Source organism: Drosophila eugracilis, unplaced genomic scaffold, assembly GCF_018153835.1.
Source record: "Drosophila eugracilis isolate 14026-0451.02 unplaced genomic scaffold, ASM1815383v1 contig_2154, whole genome shotgun sequence".
NCBI classification, from domain to species: Eukaryota; Metazoa; Arthropoda; class Insecta; order Diptera; family Drosophilidae; genus Drosophila; species Drosophila eugracilis.
Genome location: NW_024573038.1, coordinates 395299 through 418199, shown reverse-complemented (window position 1 = coordinate 418199; position 22901 = coordinate 395299). Strand labels below are relative to the sequence as shown.

Below are 22901 nucleotides of genomic sequence, written 5' to 3'. Positions count from 1 at the left end.
AGTTCCATGTTGAAGACGAAAGTCCGGGATCGCACTGGTGACATTATCGTAAGTAGTATCCTGTTCAGAATCAGCCTTTCCATGATTTTTCCCAGGGATGGCAGAAAACTAATAGGTCTGTATGAGTCTACGTCAGTCGTCGATTTTCGGGAAGTATCCAACAGTTAGTACACTGTTCAATACCGACGCCAGGAACTGCAAGGCTGGATTTGGTAATAGTCGAATTATCCTATTGTCCAGAAAGTCTTCACCTGGAGTTGTTTTCGGTGATAATTTACCTATAAGGTCATTCACCTTTGTCAATGTGTCAGGGTTAGCAGGCAGGCTCATTTAAAACGGAGATTCCACAAACTCTTCAACTTGTCGACGTATTCTTTCAGGGGAATAGTCGTACGGCTTGAAGCGTTGTTCAAGGTTGCGAACGCTTCAGCTTGTTCTAGGCTAGTACGGCACCAGCCGACTGAAGGGTTTCTAATGGCTTAACTTGGGGTGGGCAGAGCCTTATACCGTTTTGTGATACGCCACAGCGAGTAATTAGAACTAGCGTCTGTGTCTAGATTTTCCAAAAAAAACTATCTATAGATTCTCGTTTTCTTCGTGCGACTCCCTTGCTTAAGCAGTTTGCCAACCGATTATAAATCTGATGAATACAGGCGTCTCCTGTTCTTGTATACTCTCTTCTTAATCTACGCTTTAGATTGAGAAGTGCCCTAATTCTGGGCGGTAGCTGGAGATGTCTAGGGCTCTCTGTTTCTGGGTGCAGCTATCTCAGTAGCTAAACCAAGCATTCATTTTCATTCACATGAAAAGGTTTGTTTTCCGAGTATGAAAGCGTGATTAGCTTTTAAAAATACGATACATTTGTGGAAAAATAAATACAAATATGATTTTTTATAACTTTTGAACCATGTATGTGAATGTTTAATAAATCGAACAATGTTTTCCTACTCCTCGCAAACTTGCATATATTTTTCAATTTTTATTTCCTATTAATACTATTTTTATGAACTAATTAATACTTTAAACTTCTGCTTTAAAAGGTAACTCTCGATCGGACTGTCATAATTTTTACTACCACTATTATTTTAATACTTCATACTTATTTTAACTCATGATCAGATTATTAATGCAACCCAAAGTTAAAAATCGTTACAATCATTTTTATGATTTCCCATTGTATTCTATTTGAATTTTATAGGAGCCAGGCTATTATAGTATTTATTTTAATCAAACAAGATATTTTATTATTTAACGTAATAATTACAACTAACGCAGTACTAAAAAACATTTAGAAGAAACAAATAAAGATTTCCAATTATCTTTCATAGTCTCGGTCCCTTAAATTACGCACGTTATTCATCAGCACTGTTTGTACGCCATTTTAAGCTTGAAATTTAATTGTAGTCAACAAGAAATTCTAAGTTGCCGTAATTCCAAATAAAAATATACAAAACACCCAATCTATCTAGATGAATTAGCTATTTTAGCTTACACTCTCCAAACCCTATTAATTAACATTTTCAATTTACTGATAAGATGGTTTATAATACAAAGCAAGAACGTTTGAAATAATGTAAGCCTTCTTAATATTACATAGCACCAGCTTTAAAAGTCGTTTCGCGGGGAAGGGAGCTTTTAGACGTGCGGGATACCAATGCTATGCTCTGCGGATCTTGCAGGAGCACGAGCCGAGTAAAAGCTAAACCAAGCAGAAAGGCCTGCCCTAGGAGCTCGCGCTGGTACCGTTCCTGCTGCGAGAAAATTAGGCGGAGCTCATCAGGAAAGTTAACTTGTTGGCGCAGACTAAAGGATGACTCCGATCCGGGGAGTTGTTGTTCCACGTCGTAGTGCGTCCGCATCATGGCCAATATTGTATCTTCTGAGGAAACACGCTCCGTGCCCACCAAATGATTGAAAAGACGTGCGGAAAGAAACCGTCGCATATAGTAGAGGTTGTTGGCCTTATATTCATCAGTATCCGACCGGGCCATCAATGAGTAGCTCATGATGGCGGCCACTTGGGATTTCTGGATGTTCACGTTCTGTTGATCAATGCTGCCCGGGTTGCTAGTGGCCTGCGCCATCTGTGGACTTTCCATAACGTAGCAGTCTGCCTGTGGTATTTGGTGGGAGACGTAAAGACAGCGCCGGGAAAGCTCTGACAAGTGCAGTTTTTTATCATTCAGCTCGTGGTGTTGCCAGTGGGTAAGAATAGAAGGTGAATCGTTGGTTCCGATCTCCAATCGCGCCCAGCTTACACTAGTCACTCCGATTCTCACGCCCACGGCAGATGATATCCGTTGACGCTGTCCCTCGTCCATTGACGGTGTTATGAAAGGCGCTACTCGCGCTGCCGTTGGCTTCTTTTCGGGATTTCCACAATTCGCCGGTGCGAGCAGGCTATTAAAGAACTTGGTGGCCACCTTAAAACCGAATCCCTCTATGTAAAGGATGTCACTAAGCTCCTTCAACGGACCGTGGCGCACTTTCCAGTTGTGTAGCTTGGTGGCCCTCGCCTTGGTGATGTCGAAGCTGAATTAAACATTGAAAATAGTTAGAGGAAATTTATGATTAACGGTCTCCGCTTACCTGATCAGTTGATCCATGCCATTTTCGTTGATTGCCTGCAAGATCTTGAGGCGCTCGGCATCCGAGTATGCGGGCAACAGGCTTCTAGCATGGTCATTTTCTATCTGACCAGCTATGTGTTGCTGCGTCGACGAGCGCCGAAGGCATCCACTGGTCAGGGCCAACAATGACCGCCTGCTTAGCATATTTTTGCGGTATATCACGCTATGTCGTTACTTAATTCCATTTCGGCCATTCAGCTGTACGTTTAGTGTGGCCAGGCTCGGGATAAAGTTACAATTTTATTCAAATTTTCGATGTCTTAAATTTCCGTATCGATATAGTTACTAACAAATAAATTTGTTGAACTTACCCAAAAGTATAAATGTAAGACAATAAATGGGCTATAGATTAATTTAGGATTTATTTATTTATTATAATAATTATTTATTATTATAATAAATAAATTAACCATAAGGTGCTCAATTCAGGTCCATATTATCGCCTTTATATACCTTTTTCTGGTTTTAAAATGAAATAAGTAAATTTAGTTTTAATTTTGCGATTCCATCTGTTTAAAATAATTATAGTATATTCTATTTATGAAATATTATGATAGAAAGTTCTAAAATCACACGAGTTAACCTTTAATATAATCTGTTATTCTTGGCGATCCGATTTATCTCCCTAATTGAGATTTCTTTGGTTAATATATATAAATTATTTTTAAAGTATGTTCCTATCCTTAGTGGCATTGCTTCCATAAAATATTGAAAATAAATATGTTTTTTTAGATCGTCTAATTAGAACTCATTATCGCCTTACATTCTATCAATTTGTTTTCGGCCACATTGGCGCTAGTTGCGAAATAGGTGTTAGGATTTAAAGTCTTTATAGCCGCGCAATTGTTGTTAAATTGTTAGAATATACATATATACCAAATAACATTAGTTGGATTTACAGCTAGGAAGGGAGAAATGTTAAAGTTTCAAAAAGATTTTCTACAAAAAAGATTACATCTTAACATAGCATAACATTTTCGTTGAAAGAGAGAACTTTCCTCTCTCGTGCCGCGCTTCGTTCCAATTCGACTTTGTGCCGAGTGGAATCGGATGGAATCGGTTTGTTTTGTTCCACTCGGCCTAATTGTGAAAAATAATAAATAATAGAGAAATAATGCCAGTCTTAGTGTGTGGTGGAAGTAGCTCCGGACGGCTAAAGTGTTACAATTTATGTTTGTAAGTTCCGAAAATTAGTTAGCCGAGTTTAAATAAAAGCGAAAATAAAATTGCAATTGGTCTTAAACGAAAATGCTGCGGGAACTTGAAGCTCCAATCGAAATGTCTGGCACATAAATAAACAATAAAAAATGTACTTTTAATTGAATTCAGACAATAACAACAACGCTTTCTGGAACTCGGTTGCCTTGCCATATGTGACACCAAGCACACACATGCGCCCGTAAATTCAGAAACATCTGTTCAAGCGCGGATGCTGGTGCCCAAAAGTGAAATTCCGCAGCGCCAAGTGGAAGAGAAATCAAAGAAAGGTAGCACCATAGATAGCAAGATAGTTAGTAAGTCCTGGTCATGTCGTCGCTGGATTTCGAGACCAGCAGCTGTCGCAACATCAACAACAACAACACGCACGGATATGCGAGCAACAATAATAACAACATTAGTAACAGCAGCCTCATGCAAAAGCCAATACCCGCCCCCTCCTCCAATGCTCCCGCACAGCTGATCCAGGTCAGCTGTTCCCACGTACTGGAGTCTGAACCATCGGCTAGCAATGCAGCTAAAATCCCCGACACTGCTGCCCTGCTTGCACTGGACTCTTCTGAGGACAGCGAGTACGAACCCTTCATATCCAGCAACGCCCCAATCCGTAGAGGCACACGCTCCTCCTCCTCTTCATCCGTGCTCCGCAGCCTGAAGCGCAACTCGTGTTGGGGTCGCATTCACGGCTTCCTTACCCGAAATTGGTACCTGAGCTGTTTGGTGCCCGCCTCCATTCTGGGTGCCCTCATTTTCATCGGCTGGGCGACACGAGACTATGCCCGCCAACTGCTCTTCTGGATCGAGATGCAGAACGCCTGGATAATTTTTGCCGTCTACATGGCGCTATTCGCCCTGGTCAGCTTCCCCGTGGTGGTGGGCTACTTCGTTCTGCTGATCACCGCCGGTTATCTGTTTGGCTGCCTTCGAGGCTGGCTTATCGTGATTCTGGGCGCCAACCTAGGCATCGCCGTCGCTCATGCCACAATTCGCAGCTGCCGGCACCGTATTCCCGTGCAAAGGTGAGTAATGTAGGTCGTATGGTCGTTAACTTGCATTTCAAGCTTATAAACGTGTTACAATGGAAAGCCGTTTAGTTGGCTGACTCATTAGTATTGGCTCAACTCGATATACTTATATACATAAATATTTATTTTCATTATGCATTTTATTTAAGGATTAAAGGAGGCAAGTCCATCCGTCAGCCTTTTAGTAGTAGGTTTAAATCGTTTCAAATTTCCAAATATTCTTCAAGTATGTATACGCAGATAAGTATGATAGTAACCGAACACATATTTCCTATATCCTATATCCTATACCTATATCACACCAGTCACAGTCTAAAATCTCTAATTTTTGTTAACTTTTTTGCCGACAGAATATATCCTAAAGTTGCCATATTATCAAAAATTTTTCTAATTAAGTTGATTTCCAAGATGCCACTCCACGTTTTTTTTAATAATATAATTAAAAAACAATTTATGGAAAAACGATTTCTGGATTTAAGTGAAAAGCTTAAATATAGCCTGAAGTGAGCTGGACGATTGTCATTGGTTGACTTTGAAATATCTATTACCCAACATTTTATCTACTTGAATAATCGAGTCTAAAGTTGTACACATGCTTGTGACGAAGAACGTTACGTACTGTGCAAATAAATAAAAAAAATTACAGCGGAAATTTAGGAAATTCTCAGCATTAGTTTGTGAAGTCTTATATACTGGGAAACAATATTTTAATCGCTTGTTCAGATCGGTTTTAGGAATTAGGTTCTCTTGTGTTCTAAGTTAAGTAAAGATTCATTTTGGATTACTTGTTTTAATTATTGTAGAACTTCCAGTCTCTCACAAAACTCACAAAGGAATATCAGTAAACAAGTGATTTAGGTGAGAAACTTTCTTGGGAAAATCCTAAAATGAGCCAGAGCGGTCTTAAAATTAATTTAATTTAAGAATAATATAATAATATAATAATAATATAACTAACAAGAGGAAACGCTATAGTCGAGTGCCGCGACTATAAGATACCCGTTACTGTTTTACACAATTTTAAAATATTAATTTTGCTAGTGGAAATTCACAAGGCGCCACCTATTGTCAGAGGAAGTATGTTGAGTATGCTTATAGTGACGTCACTGCCCATGTGGAGCCTTATAACCTTAATTTCTTCATAAATAGCGAAATAATGTTCCGATTTGAAAAATCTTTTGTAAATCGATAGATATTAACAGAAATAAGTCACACAAGGTCAAACGAAGGCATTCATAATAATATTATAGACTCCACAGTTTTCCGCGGTTTGTGGGCGTTAGAGTGGGCGTGGCCAGATGCAACTTCGTGGCATGTTGCAAAGGCATCTCCTTAATACGTGTTCCTAAGCAAAATTGTGTAGCTTTTATAGTTTTCGAGATTTTTGCATTTTTGGTTTTTCGGGTTTTGAGGGCATTAGAGTGGGCGTGGCGTGATCGGAAAAAAACAATTCGCATTGGGAGCATCATAGAAACATACATGCTTGATCCGAACTTTCTGTCTCTTATAGTTACCGAGATATCAGCTTTTCTAGAAAATCCGAAAACCGTCTTTTGAGCCTTGTGGGCGTATGGGTGGGTGTGGCCGGATAGTAGTACCACTATAAGATGCGCTGTCATCTAAAGATTATACTTTCTGAATTTCAACTTTCTATCTGCAATAGTTCCTGAGATTTCAGCAATTTCAGTTTTTTGCGATTTGTGGGCGTTAGAGTGGGCGTGGCAAGATGCTGTAATAAACTTGCGCTGTCCCGGGATCTCAAGAATCTTCATGCTTAATCTCAGCTTTGTATCTGCTATAGTTCCTGAGATCTCAGCGTTCATACGGACGGACGGACGGACGGACGGACGGACGGACGGACGGACGGACAGACGGACATGGCTCAATCGACTTCGCTATTGATCCTGATCAAGAATATATATACTTTATAGGGTCGCAAAAGCTTCCTTCTATCTGTTACATACTTTTCAACGAATCTAGTATACCCTTTTACTCTACGAGTAACGGGTATAATTAGATAGAGACAATGAGGCACAAGCTGCTTGTTCTATGAAAGAATCACGTGTCACAATGTATACAAAATAATCTAAATTATACCTAAGCTATACCGTTTTTACTCGTGCACAGGGCTTATACTCGCATGTACATACATATATTTTATATAATTTTCAAGTCTGGAAAATGAAGCCATATGAGCCAGACCGCCTAAAATAACTTCCTTTGCTCTAAGTAAATGCTATTCATATTTCACCAAAAGTCCGAGCTCCCATATATCTTTTTAAGAGTTCTTATACTATGAAACTAATTGTCAGCCGTGTGATGGAGATCAGGGCACCCTATCGTCCAACAGTCTCCCAGTCCTCTATCAAGTCAATATATACCCTCTGTTCAAAATCCATTTCTTCGGTTCTTCAATGCTGCGATTGCTTCGAAATTTCAAGTATTTTTCCCGGCGGGAGCTGCAGCGTGTTTGCTCCACAGTGGCCACCTGTGATCGGAGTGATGTCCATATGGTGCTTCCATCGGTCATGCCCTCAGAGTTTGCCAAGAGAATCCGCCCGCTCCCTGTGCCCGAGCTGATCGAGAAGTTTTCCAATGACGCTCCCGGCGGCCAGTTTGCCACAATAGCAGAATACCTTCAGAGTGATCCAAGTTCTGTCGCCGTCCTGGTGCCGCAGGAGATCGATCTACACCGAAAGATGGTCCTGGATGATCTCAATGCCTATATGCACGCGAAAGATGCATTCAGGGAGACACATGGATTTAACCGAATATTTGCGCACGTCCTGGTTGTGGCTGGTGCCGAGTCTATCCCAAGATGCCCTTTGCGCCAGAAATCTGATCTACTATATCTCTGCGACTGCTTGAGACCAGGTGCGGCCCTGGTTCTCTACCGAACCCGAAAGCGAAAGACTGGAGCGTTACTCTTTCTTCCCGAGGATGTTGACTCCCAGCTGTCTACGATTTACAGCGAAATGCACCACGTTGACGACGTTCTGCCCCTCGCCATGATAAAAAAAAGTTTGCTCTGGCTACTAAAAGATCACTCTCCCGAGCTGTGGCACTCCCCCGACCCTTCGAGCTTGGTCAGCCGGATAGTAGAAGAGGCAGCCCAAGAGGCCAAAATGTCTCTGTGCAATCCGAAATACATCACCCAGTACACGCGCACAGTTAAGACAACCCGGGAGCTGAGTGCTCTGCGTCGGGCTAACGCTATTGCCGCAGATTCCATGGCGGAGGTGATGGCCCAGCCCCAGCACAGCTCCCATGAGCTGGCCACATCCTTCGACTACATGTGCCGTATGCGCTACGGCCAACCGGACGAGTCAAAGGTGTGCTGCAGATTAGATGGCAATGGGCTGTGGCAGATGAATGCTGGCTGCCAGTATGGTGGCTACGAAGGGGGATTGGCAAGATGCTGGCCAAGCGCAGGCCGGTTCACTCCGCCCCAGAAAATGCTCTATGGTGCACTGCTGGACATGCAACGCGATCTGTGCTCCTTGATTCAGTCCTCTGGAAGTGAGGGTGCTGTGCGCACTCCTCTAGAACTGCATGCCGCCTACCTAATCCTTTTAGGCAGATACCTCTGGGAGCTCCGGGTGCTGCCCAAAAGCCGTAGAAGTCCAGCTGAGACTTTCGAACTGGCCCGCAAGTACAGCTGCTCTCCAATCGTCGTCTCTCACGTAGGCCTTGGTAAACGAGACACGAGTCGGAAACTCCTCGATTACCCCCTGACTCCCGGGAACGTGATTTCGTTGCACCTGTCCATCTCGATTCCCGATGACTGCTGCCAGGCCTATCCAGAGTTCCGAGGCATCCTTTGCCAGCTCGGCGACACCTTCCACATTCGAGATGACTACTCCGTGGAGGTTCTAACAGACCTCTGCCCCACCGAGCCCCAGGCGATCGAAGTGTGCTTGCCGGCTGGCCGAGCCAGATTCTCACGATTGAAGGCTGTCGCGGACCAGGACGAATCTTGTGATAGGCGCCGGCTGCCTGACCTCGAAGGCGAAAAACAAATTGCCTAAGGCATGCCGCGGTGATAAGGACATATCCAGCAATTCCATCGAATTAATAGTGTAAACCTAAAAAGTCATATATTTATTTTTTTTGGTTCATTTATATATTAAAACTCGATATGTCATTTGTTGAGTTTATTTGAACACGTCACTCTTGTACTCGAACAGAGGCTCAGCTGGCTTCTAGTGCCTTATCAGGAATTTATAAATGTTTATGGCGCGATGTGATAAATAATTGCATGTGGTAAAAGCTGATAAGAGCAAGTTTTTACACTTCTGTTAATTACTAGAGTGGTCACACCTCCCCAGCGTATCTATCTTACCAATTATAGGAGCAAATCGAATTTCCTCCAACAACAACGTTTATCCCCCACCATATACATGAAACCAAGAATCGAAAAGGCCCCCTTAATAGCTGACTAATTGTGTGGTAACACGAAATCAGTTTATTTCCCAACTGCTGAACGGTCGACTGCGCTTACAGCCCCAATAATGATTTCCTGATTGTAGGCTAGATGAACGCCATCGCTATAAGTAGCTCTTTTATAAGTTAATCTATAAATTATTAGCATATCTAATTAGATCTTTTCGACTGATTCAATTTTCAGACTGATCAAGAATGACACGGGGCGAGCCATTCTGCGCGTGATATCTGGACCAAAGGCCTTCCGGGTGGTTCTCTTCACACGGCTTACTCCCATTCCCTTCGGAGTGCAGAATGTGATATTTGGAGTAAGTGTTCCTCGTAGATAAGACTGTTTACCTTTCAAAGGTTAAGAATTATTGTTGTTATTAGAAGATATCAATTTAAATGGTCTGAGTACGAACTCCATGCATGCTATTTGCTATTCGAAAAGCTATTGAGGCATTTCTGTTTTAACATTTTGACCTAAGACCACTTCTGTATTGGGAACAGTGTTCTTTTTGTTATTACAATTTTCAATGTGAAACCCCTGAGAAAAGTAATTACACGGATGAGGTGGCGTTAGTGAGTAAGTAAACCCAATTTAAACTTAAAACCGGTTTACATTTAAAGCCTCATCACTTGCGACTCTGACTTTGTTCAAATAAAGCAAGACACACTTATAGCTACAGAGTTGTATAACATATTATTATTTCCGTAGATCAGTTCCATCAATACGAGAGACTACCACGTGGCCACAGTAATTGGGCTGCTCCCAGCCCAGACAATCAATGTTTACTTGGGCTCCACGCTTAGGTCCATGCACGAGGTGCTTAACGACAATGAGACCAAGCTTACGGGCTATATTAGCTTTGTGTTTGAGGTGAGTTCGCTCCCGGTTTTAATCACTCTTTACATAAGATACAATACATATTAACCTTTTATTTTGTTGACAATTTGAAAAGAAACAATTGTTTTGATTCGCATAATAATTAAAATTTAAATTATATCAGTTACTTACGCCGGACAGACCACTTTCGGACCATACCTATGACGAAGCGCACCCGGTGAGTGTGCGAAGGCAATTACTATATATAGCCGCTAAACTTCTGATAATATGGTCTGATAGTATCAAATGATATGCCCATACCAAAAGTGTTGGTCAAACTTAGTTTTAGTTTTTAGAGGAGAATAATTGACTAACATCTCCCTTTCAAAATCAAATACTCCGTTTAATAATTAATAAAGTATCAAGATTTGGCAAAAGTATAAATCCTGAACACATTTCAGATTTATTAAAACAGTTAATCAGTTCAAAGTAAAAAATTAAATCGATTTAAAAAAGAACTTACGACTTGGCCGTGAAAATAAGAAAAACTTTCTACGCCCTTAACTGACGAACGGCGTAAGCGCTAATTACTAAGATACCTTTACTTTGTTTATCATTAAAAAAAGGAGTACTTTAATGTACTTTATTTTTATAATTAAAATTGAAAATTGTTACATTTTAGATTTAGAGTTTGTCCTGTATCCTTCACATGAACAAATAGCTTACAAATAGTTTCTGCGGTCAGATTGGCTTGATCTTGAAATAATAGAACTGAGCCACCAGAAAAAGGAAGATATGTATAAATTTGACTTCTATAGGATTGACAATCAGATTTTAGCAAAAAGTGCACAATATGTTTAAAGGGATTAGTGTATAATAAGATCATAGGTAAATCGAAACAATAAATTCGTTATCAAATTCAAAAAGGATATTAGAAAAGGAAAATGGTGTTAATGTTAAATGACCTTGGCATTGGGAGATAATGCCTATAAATACAAAAATAAAACGATCATTTTTGTTTCCGGCTTATAGTAGTTTTAAATAAGTTATGATTAAAACTTTAGTTATTTATCAAATATTATTATTATTACTTCCAGTTGACTTATTCTTATTGTTTAAACATACATGCTAATATTTGCAGAGCTTTATTAAAAATAGAAAATATAAACTGACATAAATGATATTCCCAATTCACTTGTTCACTTCAAGGTAATTTGCGGAGTGGTCCTGATGTTCTGGGTCTTGCAGAAGGCGAGGAAGGAGCTGTCAGAGACCCTGCTAATTGCTGATTACAACAACGAGGGCAAACACCCAGACATACAGGTCTAGCAGGAGTCACATGGGGCTGAGAGCTTCCGCAGAACACCCAGCCCAAGAGAATCTTCTGGACTTTAGGACAAGACTGCTCTTTTGCATTAACTAGCTTAAGCGAGGGATTAAAATGTTATTTTATTTATTTGCGCTCAAGGCAATGCCATCGATACCAAACATTACGCTAGTTTAAGCAGTTTGTACGTTTCGGACTCGATTCACAAGCTTCCCTCAAAAGTGCTCCCGAGGGTGTTACGCTCCACATCACAATTAGTTTCCTTCTGCCAAGGATGTTAATGACTAAGTCAAAGCCTCGCTCAGAAAATGTTCACTTTACAATTCGATTTAAGGTCATAATGCTGCTCTATAACGTTGTTCAATTACTAGTTTGTAAGTGAAGAGAATAAATGAGCTATGATGTACACATAGCCTATCTCGTTAGCGGACTGTTCCTCCAGCTGCGGGGGCCTTTGCTCATGTGGAACTTAAAGGCGGCCTCCAATTTCTCCAGGGCAAACTCCACATCTCCGGTGCATAGGCACAGGGGAGGTCTCAGGCTTAGAACCTGCAGAAGGAAGAAATCTTTTTCACCTTAAGCCGATTGGATTTGTAATGACGTGCATTTTGAAGAAATTTTGATTAGAAAAGGTAGGTATGACACTTTGAAATATGACACACTTTTTCCCATTGTAGCTGTGACAAACTTTCGACAAAACCTTAATGATTTCAGTGCTTTAACCATGCATGCCAATTTTAAATTTAAACTTGCTTTGATAATAGAATAAACCACGAGAGTCCTTGATTTTATCCTTCGAATTACCAATTTTAGATAAAAATATTCTGATTGTATATGACATTGCCACGACTTTTTACACGTATATTACATTTTTCTATATCCCTTAGTTGTGTTGCATACTTTTAGCCATTTTAAAATGTAAAAAATCTTTAGCATTTTTTAAACTGATGATAACAAAATGTATAAGAAATCTTGTAAGTAAGTTAGTAACTTAAACATCATTTACATATTTTTATTATCGGGTAATAGTTTTATTGGGAAATTAATCAAGTAAAAGTATATTTTATCAGTTAGTATGTATTTTGTGGAAGGTAGAAGTTATTTTTATGAATTGAGTTCCAATGAGTAACACTAAATGAAAATGTGTCAATATTAAGAACAAGATTTGGATGATTTTTAACAACAAAAGATACTTTCAATAAACTTATTAATTTAATAAATGCATTAAATTAAATTAGGTGTTTGGAATTTTAAATGAATTTCCATTACTAATTAAATTTATAAATTGGCCTTAAGTTTTTGATCAGACGAAAAAGTGCCTAGCTACGGGGAATAACGTTCTTACTAAAAAGTCAACCGATTGGTTTGTGCAAAACACTTAATGTTTTTTAAAGATACTTTTATGTTTAAAAAATTTGATACATAAAAAACAATTCTTAAAAATATTTTACAAAGTATAAACAAATTTTTAGTCGTAATAAGGTTTATTTTCTAAGGGACTTCACTTATTTTCTGGCCTAATAAATGCAACTAAGACCTTCCTATCATACTCCATCTATTTTATGTACTCCCATTGCCCATCTGGATACCCATCAGTTAATCTCCGCGACTCCCGGACTCCGTGATGGCCCGGGCTAGCACATCTACGGCAAACGTCGCGTCAGCCCGAGTGATGCACATGGGAGGCTTGATGCGCAGAACCTGTGAAAATGCACGAAAGGATGCACCGATAGAGACAGGAGGAAATGATGACTCGCCGGATAAAGAGCATCCAAAGAGACCAGCTCGTTTGGGGACTCTTCATCGGGGTAATAGTGTTAGTCAGATGTGCAGAATGACGACAGAAGATCCCCGACTAGAACGCACTTCGCCCAACGAATAGATCTCACTTACATTTCCATGAAGACCTCCACGTCCGAAGAGCACGCCCAGGTCCTTGCACTTCTCCCAGATGTCCAGGACATGGGGCGTGGCCAGGGGAGTACGCTTTTCTCGATCGCCTACCAGCTCCACACCGATCATGAGACCTTTGCCCCGCACATCACCAACGATCTCGAAACGCTGCTGCAGTTCAGCCAGCCCTTTGAGGAAGTATGTTCCCACCTCCAATGAGTTGCGTTGCAGCTGCTCCTCCTCAATCACGTCCAGCACTGCGATGCCCACGGCACTGGCCATGGGGTTGCCTCCGTAGGTGTTGAAGTGCAATGCCTGGCCCAGAGAGGCGGCTATTTCGGGAGTGGTGACGACAGCAGCCAATGGGAAACCGTTTCCTATTCCTTTGGCCATGGTTACTATGTCGGGCACGAAGTCGTGACCCTCGAAGCCCCAGTAATGTTCGCCGGTTCGTCCAAAACCAGTCTGCACCTCGTCGGCAACAAAAAGCCCTCCGTTTGCACGGACCAGGGCGGCGGCCCGCTTCAAATAGCCTTTGGGAAACTGCACCGTACCACCAACACCCTGGATGGACTCTGCGAACATGGCCGCAACTTTGCCGCGAGGTAGGGAGTACTTAAAAGTCTCTTCCAACTCTTTGTAGTACGCGTCACCCGCCTGGCAACCCTCCGTGCATTGGCATTGGCGGGTCGTTTGCACGGGCGAGTCACGACATTTCGACCCTCCCCAAATGCCCAGGTAGGGATCGGGGTTCATTACGTGGACCAGTCCATTGTTCACTCCCGGCAGCGGGAACCGCCAGGTGGAGTGAGCCGTCAAGCCCATGGTGTACGGCGACATTCCGTGGTAACAGTTGCGGAAGGAGAGGATGTCCTGGTTGCCAGTGTGTAGGCGCGCCATCAGCATGGCCAGGTCGTTGGCCTCCGAGCCGGAGTTCACGAAGCACACGCTCTTTAAGTTCCCCGGAAACTTGGCCACCATACGCTCGGCGTACTCGTGAATCTTGGGGTGCATGTAGATGTTTGTCGTGTGCCACAGTTTTGCGGTTTGCTCGCTTAACGCCTGGTTCACCTTTCTAATAGTAGTTAAGGGATAGGCATGGATTGAAAGGAAAGTTCAAAATATGAGATGTGCCAATAAAGAATGAAGAAGGTGGACAGAAGCAGAAAGTTAGTAGTGATCCTCAATGAGATTTGATAACTCAAATAAAACTAGCATAAAAGAAACGATTTGGTTGATATGAACGGCAAAAAGACGTTTTGTTATCTAAAACTCGAAGTAATGTAATCTACTAAATATTTATGTTGTTTTCAACACGAATAAACTTATATTTCGAACTTAGTTTAATTTTTTGTTGCTTACGGATGACAATGTCCAACGGACACAGTGACGATTCCACCAAACATGTCTAAATACCGCCGTCCCTCGTGATCGAACAACCACTGCATGTGGCCCGCGTGGATCACCAATGGCTTTTTGAAGTGCGCCAGCAGGTTGGGTGTCAGATGGTTGCGTCGCGTCTTGAGGATCTGTTCGTAGCTGGAACCTTCGTACGCCACTGGTCGATGGTCGCACTCGGGCATCTCGCTCTGCGTCTGCTTCACCACACCGGCCGCTGCCTTTGAGTGCAGCGTTGAGCTCGACCTCTGACGGAGCGTGGATCTCAGAAGGACCCGACTTTTTTGAGCTGAAGGGTAGGGTATTGGTTAGCTATTGCTGAATTGCATATTCATAAATTTCAGTTTCACTGCGAGCTTCAAAGAGTAAAGACGTGCAACTAACTTACGCTCCAAGCGACAGCTTATCAACTTAATCTGTAAATAGATCACCCGATTCTCAGCTACTTCGTGCTTAATTACAAATAAAAAAAAATACAAAAGAACACGCGAACTAAAACCTCAAAATGTTATTGACGTCCGTAAAATACTAAAAAAAAGACAACAACAATACAAATTAAACAACAGAAACCGGCCTAATTTTACTAACTTTTTCAACAATTACCCTATCCTAGGATATGAAGTAGTTAATATACGACCATACATTCCACCCCCCATGAGATGTTTTAACTGCCTTAGATTTGGACACCCCTCTGCCTACTGTAAAAGCCCTAATTGCTCTGAAAAAATCCACACAATAAACAATGAACCATGCACAAAGTTGGGGATCACAAAATAATAACTCAGGAGGAACCTTATTATTCAAATTTATAAACCAATCCATTCTAACCACTCTTAATAATGGCTCCCACACCCACTTCACCTCCCACCAGACCCTTACACATATTGACCTCTCTCTAGCTTCCCCTGAACTAATGATACAACATTTACCAGATTCGGTAATGCAAAGGCTACTTAAACTCTACAACAATATCCTCAACGCACACATTCCACAGCAATTTAAAGTACGCAACATTATACCAATATTAAAACCGGACTCAAACAAAACTTCCTTCATAACGTCCTATATCTTTAAATAGCTGTTTATACAAGGTAATGGATAAAAAATATCTAAAAGACTATGCTGGCTAGTTAACAATAGCCAACTACTTGATAGTCGTCAAATGGGCTTCAGAAAGGAAAAATCGGTATCAGACTCTCTAGCAACGCTAGATTATGATTAGGACGAAAAATGATCAAATATAAATAAAATTTTTAACTAACCGAAAAATCTGCGTATAAATTCAAAACATACAATCCCAACCCTTACCACTTGAAAATGGCATCCCAAAAGGATCACCATTTGCACCTTTTTGCAATTGCCTATAACAAAGTCAATAGAATCATAGGTCTCACCAGATCGTTCAAATTTACAGCATACGCAGATGACTATACAAATATAAAATACACAGAAGAGATACGTCAATAAACATAAACCCACTGCTCACAGAGATTCAAGAATGGTGCAATTACTCTGGAGCCAGTTTTTCCATTCCCAAATCAAATATTTGCAGTTTTGTCGCAAGAAGAAATGCAACTTCAAAGTAGCTAGCACTTTCAATTTAAAAAACGAAAAATCGTTAAAAATATTAGGTATAACTATAACCAATAATTATAAATGGGACGTACACATAGAACAGATAGTGATACAAATTTCTAAAAGACTAAATATTATAAAGCACAAGTTTCAACTGACACATTAAAACCATTATTTATGTAATTTACTCAGTTATCATGTCAAAAATTGATAATGGGTTATTTCTATACGGAAAGGCACCAAATCAAAACTGAATAAAATAAAAACGATATACCACTCAGTTATTAGACTATCCTTCGGGGCATTTCGCTCCTCACCAATAAACAACCTGCTATACGAAGCTAAAATAAGCACTATAAAACAGAGAAATAAAAAGGCCATATTAAAAAACTTTAAAATGATTTCCACCGCTAAGAAAACGCCCCTAGAACAGATTATTAAAAATATGTCAAAAACAAAACGAATCCCAAAATTGTCATCAACAATAAAAGATACGATTGACAACTACAAAGCAATATTACTATACCGTATCCCCATAACAATTAAAAAAGAAACCACACCAGCGTGGTCCTATAACTTTACTTAAATAAACAAATCCTTACATACTTCAACAAAACCAAACACACCACCAATCAAAAGTTCCAAGAAATAAAAGATACCCACAAACAGCACACATTCTTATACACAGACGGTTCCAAGTCTGTCAATGGAGTTACCTACAGCGTAACTTCCACACAAAATATCATAACACAGCAAAATCTGCCACCTTATTCATCCATTTTCACTGCTGAAATAGCAGCCATCCTCCACGAATGTAAATATACCGAAAAACAAATATCCTTAAATACATCAGCAATCACATAAAAGCCCAAAATGACCTTATATGGAAAAACACATCTGTACACTACAAACTCACAAAAAAAAAAAAACATAAAAAATCCAACTATATCTCGGATAGATACCATTAAATTTAGGAGACTCCGAATGGGACACACTAAACTGACACACAGCCACCTATTTGATAAAACACCTACACCCATATGCCAACAATGTAACCTTAACCTTACCCTATCACACATACTCGTATTCCTAGAATGCCCTACCTACATTGAACACAGACGTAAATTCCTCCAAAAAACTTTAGATGAAATAGTAGCTCCCATAAATATAACCACAACTATCCAATACCCAAAACCCATAAACCTTTACAACAACGTTTAAGTCAAAAAAGCCATTATTGTTACAAATATCATATTATTTGCTATCCATCTATCCATTACTGTTATATAACACATACATATTACATATTATAAAATAGATTTTAAGCAAATAGCCATTGTAGCTATTGCTTAACACTAAGCAAAAATTGTCCGCACTTTATAATTATTGGTAATTTCTTTACACTAATAATAATATTCATAAATTTGTTCTTGTTATCATTATCATTATTAGATTAAAGGCCGAACAGATGAAAAGCGACTAGGCTAGACATCTTGATCAGGATCCATATAAACTTTACAGGTTTTCACAATTCACCACACCTGTATTTTTGAAATTGTGACTTGTTATTGATTTCTTTAGCGGAAAGGTGTGTCCACAAGGGTACTAACCGCTTTAATACCCGCAAAATAAATAAAAGTCATTTGCATGTTTCTGGTGGCTCAAGGCGACGGTTCTTTACCCCTAAGCTTTAAAATAGAGTTAAGTAAAAACTCTTTAGTCCAGTGCTGCGACTATCAAATACCCGTTTCTGTTAACGCTTCCTTTGATGTTTTTTATACTTTATTTATAAATGATTCCCTTTTATTTGGTATAATTATCAATAAAATGTTCGACGTCTTTATTTTTTCTTAAGCATATACTCGTATCTTGAGTTTTGGAGAGTATAAGTTAATATGCTCGCTATATATTTGACAACTTTTAAAACAAATAACACAGAAGCATTTGAAAAATGATTGTGCTTGAAATATTTTAGGGTGTTTAGACTTTGGCATTTTTTTTTAATTGAGTTAACAGAGCTATGGGTATCTAGTAGGCGATGTAAGCCCCTGCTATCGTATCTATTGGAGAAAGTAGTGCAGGTAATGTGGTTTTTGACCTACATAGGACATATTTAATTTTACAGCTGGCGAAGTATTACAGTTAATGTTGTTATTAATTAAACTGAAACGCAATTTCCTAGTAAACAAGTGTTTAGCCGGCGTATTAATACCAAACAGAAAATGCAGCTGCACTTGCCCACGTGTGATCGAGTTCCAGCTAGAAGTGAAAACAAATTGTAAGGGGTCATTGGCCCTGAATTTGCCTCCAATTGTCCGTGTCCAGCTTCAAATGCGCTATGGGAACCACAATTGGCTCTTATGAGTACTAAGCAACTATCCCCATTCCAGTTGATAATAACTGGCCCCCCGCTGACAGCCTAGGCCACTCCGAATCCCAGTGCGCTTGGGAATAGCTCTCGATTATCAGCGTGCCACTTGTCAAATTATCAGCTCTTGCTTATCTCTCTTATCTGTGAGTCGCCCAAATTCGACTAAACGTGGACCAGGCGTGATTAGCTTTACCTTTAAGGAAGGTACACTCGAAGAAAATAATTATGCCATTACACATTTCCAAATATTTTTCCAAATTAAATTATTTTTTGTAAATTTTAAATTTATAAGATCAATACTCTTTGGCAAAAAGTAGCTAAGTTCATTTCATACATTTTACAAAGCACATTCTCCTATTGTTAAAAATCCATTAAATGAAACCACCTAACCTTTTTTTTTCGAAGGTATTTCAAATATGCACTCAACATTCAACATTCAACAGCATAATAACATAATTACTAAATAGTTTTTCGATTCACTCTCTCCCAAAAACACAAAAAGCCACAATATATTTCAATATCTACAAACCCCGATCGACCGATATAAATTTATAAATATATTCCAGTTCCAAAGTGGCTCTTAGCTAAGAAACAGGCGATTTTTCTATTAGATCAACACACCAGCAGTTGCCGGAATATATCAATCCTTCCCAGATTCTGCAGTGAACTCACCCAACAATCGTTTAGACATCATTTCTAGTGTCAGTTTCTTCTAATTTTCTTTTTACACTTCTCGGTATATACCTATGTATATTTATTATTTTGCACTTGGCAGCACTATTTGCACTACAGTCAAAGCACCACCAGATGATCTACACGTCCACGCTACGGCGTCAGTCGACCAACTGATCGGCGGACACGCAGCTCGTTCGATTGCAAGCGGAGAAAGCTCGGTTGACGGACAGCTTTTGTCGCTGTTATCAGATTGGGGAGCAAAGTCAAGGCTGTGGAAAAGCCTTCGCACTCCCGCAGGGGGCCTGGTTAGAAAGCGCTGCTATCACACAGTGTGTACACAGCTTGTTGTCTCATAATAATTTATTTCAATTCTTGTTTGCTATGTACTGAAGCACAAACTACTGAAGTGCACAGGTAATCCTTTGTTTTTAACAAAAAATATATCGCATTTATCGCTCCTTACTAATCGCTGCGCAGGCTCCTTAGCCCGTACTCAAGGCGCTGTTTGATCTGGGTGGCGGACATTTAACATTTTAGTGTAATTTACATTAGCCGTTGATATTAGGTAGGTCCTTGAATATGCTATATCGATTTATGAAGTACGAATTATATATTTTGCTTTATCAACCAACATCACGAGTTTGCGCTTTGATTCTCACATTGCCCCTCCCTATCCATTACAGACTCCTCCGACTTTTCTTAACCCAATGCAACAGATTATACGGAAACATAAAATATTCGCTGCGTCTTCTAAAAACAAGCTCTATGCGGCGTCGTGGCCTACAGTGATTACACAAAACAACAATAACCAATATCAGCTGAGCCCCTCCGATGAGCCGATCCCGGGCAGTTCAGTTGAAGTCGGTGTACAGGTCGGGACTTCGGGGCGTTGTTGTTGGTTGGGCGGGCTGTTCCAAGTTGGCCGCCATCTGGCGCAGATTATCAACGCCTGTCAGGAGTTGCCTGCAGGGAAAGGCTGGTTAGGATGATTGGTCTTTATTTGTTGATTTGACTTGCCTCAGGTTCTGCTCCGCAGTGTCCGCGGCTCGCAAAAGATCCCTTGACAAATGGTGCGTTCTGGACGGTCGAATGGAGCTGATCCCGCTGCCTTCGCTACCAGGAGTAGTAACTGGGACTCCTCCCGCGGCACAATCAGACCCGCCGCTGCCTCTTAAGGTGCTAAGCTCCGACTGAAAAAGTTAAAGAAATGAGAGGATTTTAACAAAGATTTTTGATTATGTTGAAACAATTAAAAGCTAAAAACTATCAGGTACGATTTAATAAGAGACATTTTCTACAATAAAAAGAATATATAAACCAAAACATTTAGAAGCGAATAATTCGAAAATCTCTTTATAATTCAAAACAAATTCGTTTGTAATCGATCGTTTTTGTGGCATGTATAAAAGCTAATAAATGTGCATGGGACTGTCATAATAACTTTGCAATTTGGCTCATTGAGCAAGCTGATGACGAGCTTTTTAATTTTTTTTTTTTTAATAAAAATTAAACTATAAAATTTGTGGAATTATTAGACAGCATCCTCGATAGTTGCACTCACCTCCAATTGGGCCAACTGGCGTCTCAGATGCTGCGTGGTTTGTGTGTTAGTCGTTGCCAGAGCCTCACGTCGCCGCGCGGTTTCGGAAAGCTGCAGTAGCTGCTGCTCAAAGTCGCTGGCCCGCCTGGTCTGAACATTAAGTTCCGCTCGAGCCTCCTGCAGCTCCCGCTGCAGACGCTCATTCTCCTGTCGCAGAGTCGAAAGTTGTAAAGCACCAACTGCTTCCTGAGGAGGCGAGTCAATGGAATTGGAGGGCAGCCCAATAGCCACGTCGGCCAATCGTTGAGACGAGTGAATTATAGGGCCGTCGGATAGGAAGTCAGGCAGCATTTTAACGGTCGAGCTGGTAGAAGGATCGCCGGGCGGACCAGGGAGAGCGGCAGAAAGAGGACCCCTGAGTGCGAGGGACGACGGCAGTAGTCCTACTGCCCCATTCGACTCCTCAGCACCTCCTAGGGGCGAGTTGGGGGGCGAGCTCAGGGCATCCTGACCAGCGCACCAAGCATCTGGCAGGTGATCTTGCACGAAATCAGGCAAGCCAGACGCTGCAGCAACACCAGGGCCTGCTCCGCCACTCGCTGCGTTGCACGATTCCAGGGGAAGGTCAAGCTTCATTTTGGGGCCTGTGGATAAAACTAGTCGCGTGGGACGTTGGTCGCGGTTTCCAGTTGGTCTACGTCGCGGTGATGTTGAGGGGCACGGCATTTCGTAGTTGGAGTACGAGCGTGGTACGTAGCGTGTGCTAAGAGCGGGTTGCTGGTTGGAAGCGGCGGATGGGAAAATATCTACAAGAGTGGATCGTTAGGGAGAGCTCAAGCAATCAACCGGAAGCCGTATCAAACACTCACCATCATCTATTCGCTCGTCGTAATGCCTGCCAGTGTTGCGCATTTGGGCCAAAGCCACGTGATCGTCGTCGTCGTTGTCAAGTGCATCTTGTACGGCGTCATGGCTCAACCGAAGATCCGGTCTCAAGCGGTGTTGGGACCCACCGCTGCTGGTGGAGGCACAAGCTCCCGCGCAGGATGCGTACTCAGCCAGACTCGCCTGCGAGTCAAAAGAGCTGAAGCGCGGAGATCTCTTCATTCTGGAGGATGCGCTGCTGCCGTTCACGTCCGGCGGCTGCATGTGGGAGGCGGAGGCTGACTGGGGCACCTTGGGTCGGGCGCCCGTAGATGTCTGCACAGCAGCCGATGTTACCGTGCTTGTTGGAGCTGTCACAGTACCCGTGCTGCTAAGAAAGTGTTTAAATGAGAACGAGGACGAAGACGAAGAGGCTGCTCCCGATCCCGCTCCACTCGTGGACGTGGAGGACCGCATGCTGGAGTAGTCAGCACCGCGGCCATGGATGCAAACGTCTGCCACGAGATCTGTCACACCTAGAGCCGAGGAGGCGTTCTCCTTGGAGGACACCGTCACCTCTGGCAGGAGCGCCTGCTGCGCTGCTTGGGCAATCCGCTGCTGCGGGGTGGCCGTGGCCGCCGCTTCAGTCGCACTCCCATTTGCCATTTAATTGCAAAGGCGGACGCGAAGCGGTGGACTATTCTTGATGCCAGAATCTCCTGCCTGACTGTCGGCTGTGCTAGGCGGTCCGTGTGTGTCCTGCTGTCTGTGGCGACTATGTTTCCCTGCCTCCTGTGGTTATATTCTCCTGAATCTCAGTTATTTTCGCATCCCATTTTCCCTGCTACTTTTCACTTGAGCAGTGTGGCCGCTTATATGTTTATACAATTTTATTACTAAAATATACTATGAAAATACCATAAATTTTTTTTATCATTTTATTTGTTAAAATAAAATGTTGACATATGATATTGTCAAATTTTCACTACAAAATTAAACTCAAAACGGAGACCAAAAAATTTCTACTTTATATCGGAAGAATGGCATTCGTTAACAAAGGAGTCCACGAAAATATACTTAGATATGAACAGATTAATTGTCAATATTAAATACATAAGTTTGAGGAATACCGTT

At 41.3% G+C, this 22901-nt stretch overlaps 5 protein-coding genes across 8 annotated transcripts; 2 read left to right on the top strand and 3 right to left on the bottom strand.

Moving 5' to 3' along the window:
• Nucleotides 1-1217: 1217 nt before the first annotated feature.
• Nucleotides 1218-2844, bottom strand: LOC108116790. The gene is made up of 2 exons (XM_017228839.2): nt 2590-2844; nt 1218-2532 (listed from the first exon to the last, which is right to left on the bottom strand). The coding sequence occupies exons 1-2, from the start codon at nt 2772-2774 to the stop codon at nt 1590-1592; spliced, it is 1128 nt and encodes a 375-aa protein (XP_017084328.2). The 5' UTR covers nt 2775-2844; the 3' UTR covers nt 1218-1589.
• Nucleotides 2845-3654: 810 nt separating this feature from the next.
• LOC108116777 (transmembrane protein 64) lies at nt 3655-11876 on the top strand. Of its 3 annotated transcripts, XM_017228811.2 has the most exons (5): nt 3660-3806; nt 3960-4867; nt 9501-9624; nt 10017-10178; nt 11334-11876. In XM_017228811.2, the coding sequence occupies exons 2-5, from the start codon at nt 4158-4160 to the stop codon at nt 11451-11453; spliced, it is 1116 nt and encodes a 371-aa protein (XP_017084300.1). In that variant the 5' UTR covers nt 3660-3806; nt 3960-4157; the 3' UTR covers nt 11454-11876. The 3 variants fall into 3 exon arrangements, with proteins under 3 accessions (XP_017084301.2, XP_017084300.1, XP_017084299.1); XM_017228810.2 differs by having other exon boundaries at nt 3660-4867; XM_017228812.2 differs by lacking the exons at nt 9501-9624; nt 10017-10178; nt 11334-11876 and adding an exon at nt 5023-5598 and having other exon boundaries at nt 3655-4867.
• LOC108116775 (xaa-Pro aminopeptidase 3) lies at nt 7195-9393 on the top strand. The gene has a single exon (XM_017228807.2). It carries the CDS (start codon nt 7288-7290, stop codon nt 8899-8901), a length of 1614 nt encoding a protein of 537 aa, XP_017084296.1. The 5' UTR covers nt 7195-7287; the 3' UTR covers nt 8902-9393.
• On the bottom strand, nt 11561-19632 carry LOC108116776 (alanine--glyoxylate aminotransferase 2, mitochondrial). 2 transcript variants are annotated; one of them, XM_017228808.1, is made up of 4 exons: nt 19361-19632; nt 14707-15031; nt 13345-14419; nt 11561-12000 (listed from the first exon to the last, which is right to left on the bottom strand). In XM_017228808.1, the coding sequence occupies exons 1-4, from the start codon at nt 19380-19382 to the stop codon at nt 11866-11868; spliced, it is 1557 nt and encodes a 518-aa protein (XP_017084297.1). In that variant the 5' UTR covers nt 19383-19632; the 3' UTR covers nt 11561-11865. The 2 variants fall into 2 exon arrangements, with proteins under 2 accessions (XP_017084297.1, XP_017084298.2); XM_017228809.2 differs by lacking the exon at nt 11561-12000 and adding an exon at nt 12026-13152.
• A 76-nt stretch (nt 19633-19708) lies between these two features.
• Nucleotides 19709-22657, bottom strand: LOC108116774 (cell wall protein AWA1). The gene is made up of 4 exons (XM_017228805.2): nt 21773-22657; nt 20925-21709; nt 20381-20553; nt 19709-20326 (listed from the first exon to the last, which is right to left on the bottom strand). Exons 1-4 carry the CDS (start codon nt 22431-22433, stop codon nt 20215-20217), a joined length of 1731 nt encoding a protein of 576 aa, XP_017084294.1. The 5' UTR covers nt 22434-22657; the 3' UTR covers nt 19709-20214.
• Nucleotides 22658-22901: the final 244 nt, after the last annotated feature.

What these genes read in the sequence shown, in the direction of transcription:
- LOC108116790 (XM_017228839.2), bottom strand. Translation starts at nt 2,774, where the DNA reads ATGCTAAGCAGGCGGTCATTGTTGGCCCTGACCAGTGGATGCCTTCGG. An exon ending in GGCATGGATCAACTGATCAG is followed by an intron (nt 2,533 to 2,589) that starts GTAAGCGGAGAC and finishes TGTTTAATTCAG; the next exon opens with CTTCGACATCACCAAGGCGA.
- LOC108116777 (XM_017228811.2), top strand. Translation starts at nt 4,158, where the DNA reads ATGTCGTCGCTGGATTTCGAGACCAGCAGCTGTCGCAACATCAACAAC. An exon ending in CACCGTATTCCCGTGCAAAG is followed by an intron (nt 4,868 to 9,500) that starts GTGAGTAATGTA and finishes TTCAATTTTCAG; the next exon opens with ACTGATCAAGAATGACACGG. An exon ending in ATATTAGCTTTGTGTTTGAG is followed by an intron (nt 10,179 to 11,333) that starts GTGAGTTCGCTC and finishes GTTCACTTCAAG; the next exon opens with GTAATTTGCGGAGTGGTCCT.
- LOC108116775 (XM_017228807.2), top strand. Translation starts at nt 7,288, where the DNA reads ATGCTGCGATTGCTTCGAAATTTCAAGTATTTTTCCCGGCGGGAGCTG.
- LOC108116776 (XM_017228808.1), bottom strand. Translation starts at nt 19,382, where the DNA reads ATGATGTCTAAACGATTGTTGG. An exon ending in TCCGTTGGACATTGTCATCC is followed by an intron (nt 14,420 to 14,706) that starts GTAAGCAACAAA and finishes AACTACTATTAG; the next exon opens with AAAGGTGAACCAGGCGTTAA. An exon ending in GTGGAGGTCTTCATGGAAAT is followed by an intron (nt 12,001 to 13,344) that starts GTAAGTGAGATC and finishes TTCCTTCTGCAG; the next exon opens with GTTCTAAGCCTGAGACCTCC.
- LOC108116774 (XM_017228805.2), bottom strand. Translation starts at nt 22,433, where the DNA reads ATGGCAAATGGGAGTGCGACTGAAGCGGCGGCCACGGCCACCCCGCAG. An exon ending in CGACGAGCGAATAGATGATG is followed by an intron (nt 21,710 to 21,772) that starts GTGAGTGTTTGA and finishes CCACTCTTGTAG; the next exon opens with ATATTTTCCCATCCGCCGCT. An exon ending in GCCAGTTGGCCCAATTGGAG is followed by an intron (nt 20,554 to 20,924) that starts GTGAGTGCAACT and finishes TAACTTTTTCAG; the next exon opens with TCGGAGCTTAGCACCTTAAG.